The sequence below is a fragment of the Lactuca virosa genome, chromosome 2 (genome assembly GCF_052849685.1).
Source record: "Lactuca virosa cultivar CGN04683 chromosome 2, Lactuca_virosa_CGN04683_v6, whole genome shotgun sequence".
Taxonomy (NCBI): Eukaryota; Viridiplantae; Streptophyta; class Magnoliopsida; order Asterales; family Asteraceae; genus Lactuca; species Lactuca virosa.
The window spans coordinates 302,512,617-302,514,393 of record NC_136427.1 but is presented as its reverse complement, the minus strand read 5'-3'; the positions used below and the strand labels follow the sequence as shown (position 1 = coordinate 302,514,393).

Genomic DNA, 1,777 nt, shown 5'->3' with positions numbered 1-1,777 from the left:
TTAGGAAACCCTTGTTTCTAAAGTCGTTTTTGTACATTATGACAAACAATATATGGTTCAACCCGTTTGGATAAATTATGTTTAAAACTATTTGAATGAATATCAACATAATTGGGAAAATGAAAGAGAAAAATATATGACATATTTATAAAAAGAAAACAATATCTTAGTAATTAATAGATCTATGAATGAACTCATAGAAATCAAGTTAAGATCAGATCAATTTAGATAGCAAAAATAAATAGTTTGTATAAACAAAATATCCGAATTAATAATTAAGAAATAATTGAACCGTTAGGATGCATAAAGAGCCAAACAACCGTGCCTAATCGATCTTCCCATAAGTGCAATGGCAACCCACGTGGAGCTTAGCCAGTTCATCTCATTTAATCCTAGTTTGGCCAATATAAATACTTATACCCATGTTCAAAATCATTAAGCTTCTAAATTTTCAGTTTCAAAAGCCTTCTACTTCTACAAGAAATTAAGATGATGGGTTATTGGTTAGCTGAGAATAACACAGAAGCCTACCTCAAATCCATGAAAATGGTAAGTTAATCACAGAATTTGAATATCGTTAAAGTTTTCTTCAAGATGTATGTCTTCTGCGCGCATGTGTACTTACGTTTTATGAACTTGATTATACAGGGTAAGATGGTGAATGAAGCGGATGTAGCAGATTTCATTTCAGCAATTGCAGCCGGAAATAATGCTCAACTCATGGTGGTTGTAGGTGGTGCCACCTCCCGCTCCACCACTTTAGGCCTTTTGGCGGCAGCTGAGCAAACCGGTGGGCATGTGATTAGCATCTGTTTAGAAAAAGAGGATTTGCAGCACTCCAAAGAAGCCCTTGGGCCAGATGCGAGCCGAGTTGGGTTTGCTGTTGGGGATGCGGAAACACTGTTGCTAAATAACTACAGGGACGCTGATCTTGTGGTCATCGATTGTAACCTTGAGAATCATGAACGGATTTTAGGAGCAATACAAGGGAATGGGAGGGAAAAGGGTACAATTGTGTTGGGATATAACGCATTTTGGAAGGATTCATGGCAGTGGAGCAGATCAAATAGTCACTTGGTGCCCATCGGAGAAGGGTTGTTGTTGATGAGAATCGCCGGAAAATCTGGAAATAGTGGTGGTGGTGGTAAGCATGCCCACAATGGCAGCTATGGTGGAAGCAAGAAAGGCCATTGGGTTGTTAAAGTAGATAATTGCACAGGCGAAGAGCATGTTTTTCGAGTCAGATCGTAGTTGTCAAAGCTTACACTTTTGGCGTCTCATGATTCTGATTCTTGAATTTTCAAAGGTCAAATTTCTTATTCTTAAATGTATATAACAACTAATGGTGTGTTTGTCTTTCTGGGTGTTAAATTTCATGGCTTGGAAGATTATGTTTTCTAGAACCAAGATACAATTTTTTTTAATGTTCTGTTGTACCTCAAATTCGTTTTTGAATGAGATAGGATGACAAGATGACAACCAACTATTTCATTTGTATTCATCTGTACCATTCAAGTTACTAATAACATTCATAATGCATAGTTTGATTAAAGGGATAAAAAAAGAGAAATTGACATTATAGCACAGCCAAGTTTTGTTTTTGTCCAGGATTGATTATTAAAGTTTTTCTTTTGCACAGCACCTCTTAAATAGGGGATTAACCACTAACTAATTTCAGATTATAGCATCAGATACACCTTCAAGAATACACACGGCGAAGTTGATTTTGAAGTAAGCATGTCCACTTGGAATCCATATAGTTAATTATTTATAATAA

General features: G+C 36.2%; 1 protein-coding gene across 1 annotated transcript; it reads left to right on the top strand.

The window, feature by feature from the left end:
- Positions 1 to 404: 404 nt before the first annotated feature.
- LOC145161562 (uncharacterized) lies at positions 405 to 1,495 on the top strand. The gene is made up of 2 exons (XM_079081108.1): positions 405 to 549; positions 649 to 1,495. Exons 1-2 carry the CDS (start codon positions 490 to 492, stop codon positions 1,249 to 1,251), a joined length of 663 nt encoding a protein of 220 aa, XP_078937234.1. The 5' UTR covers positions 405 to 489; the 3' UTR covers positions 1,252 to 1,495.
- Positions 1,496 to 1,777: the final 282 nt, after the last annotated feature.

Excerpts from the sequence above, each read along its gene's own strand:
- LOC145161562 (XM_079081108.1), top strand. The coding sequence starts at position 490 with ATGATGGGTTATTGGTTAGCTGAGAATAACACAGAAGCCTACCTCAAA. Across the intron at positions 550-648 it reads ACCTCAAATCCATGAAAATG|GGTAAGATGGTGAATGAAGC; the intron begins GTAAGTTAATCA and ends TTGATTATACAG.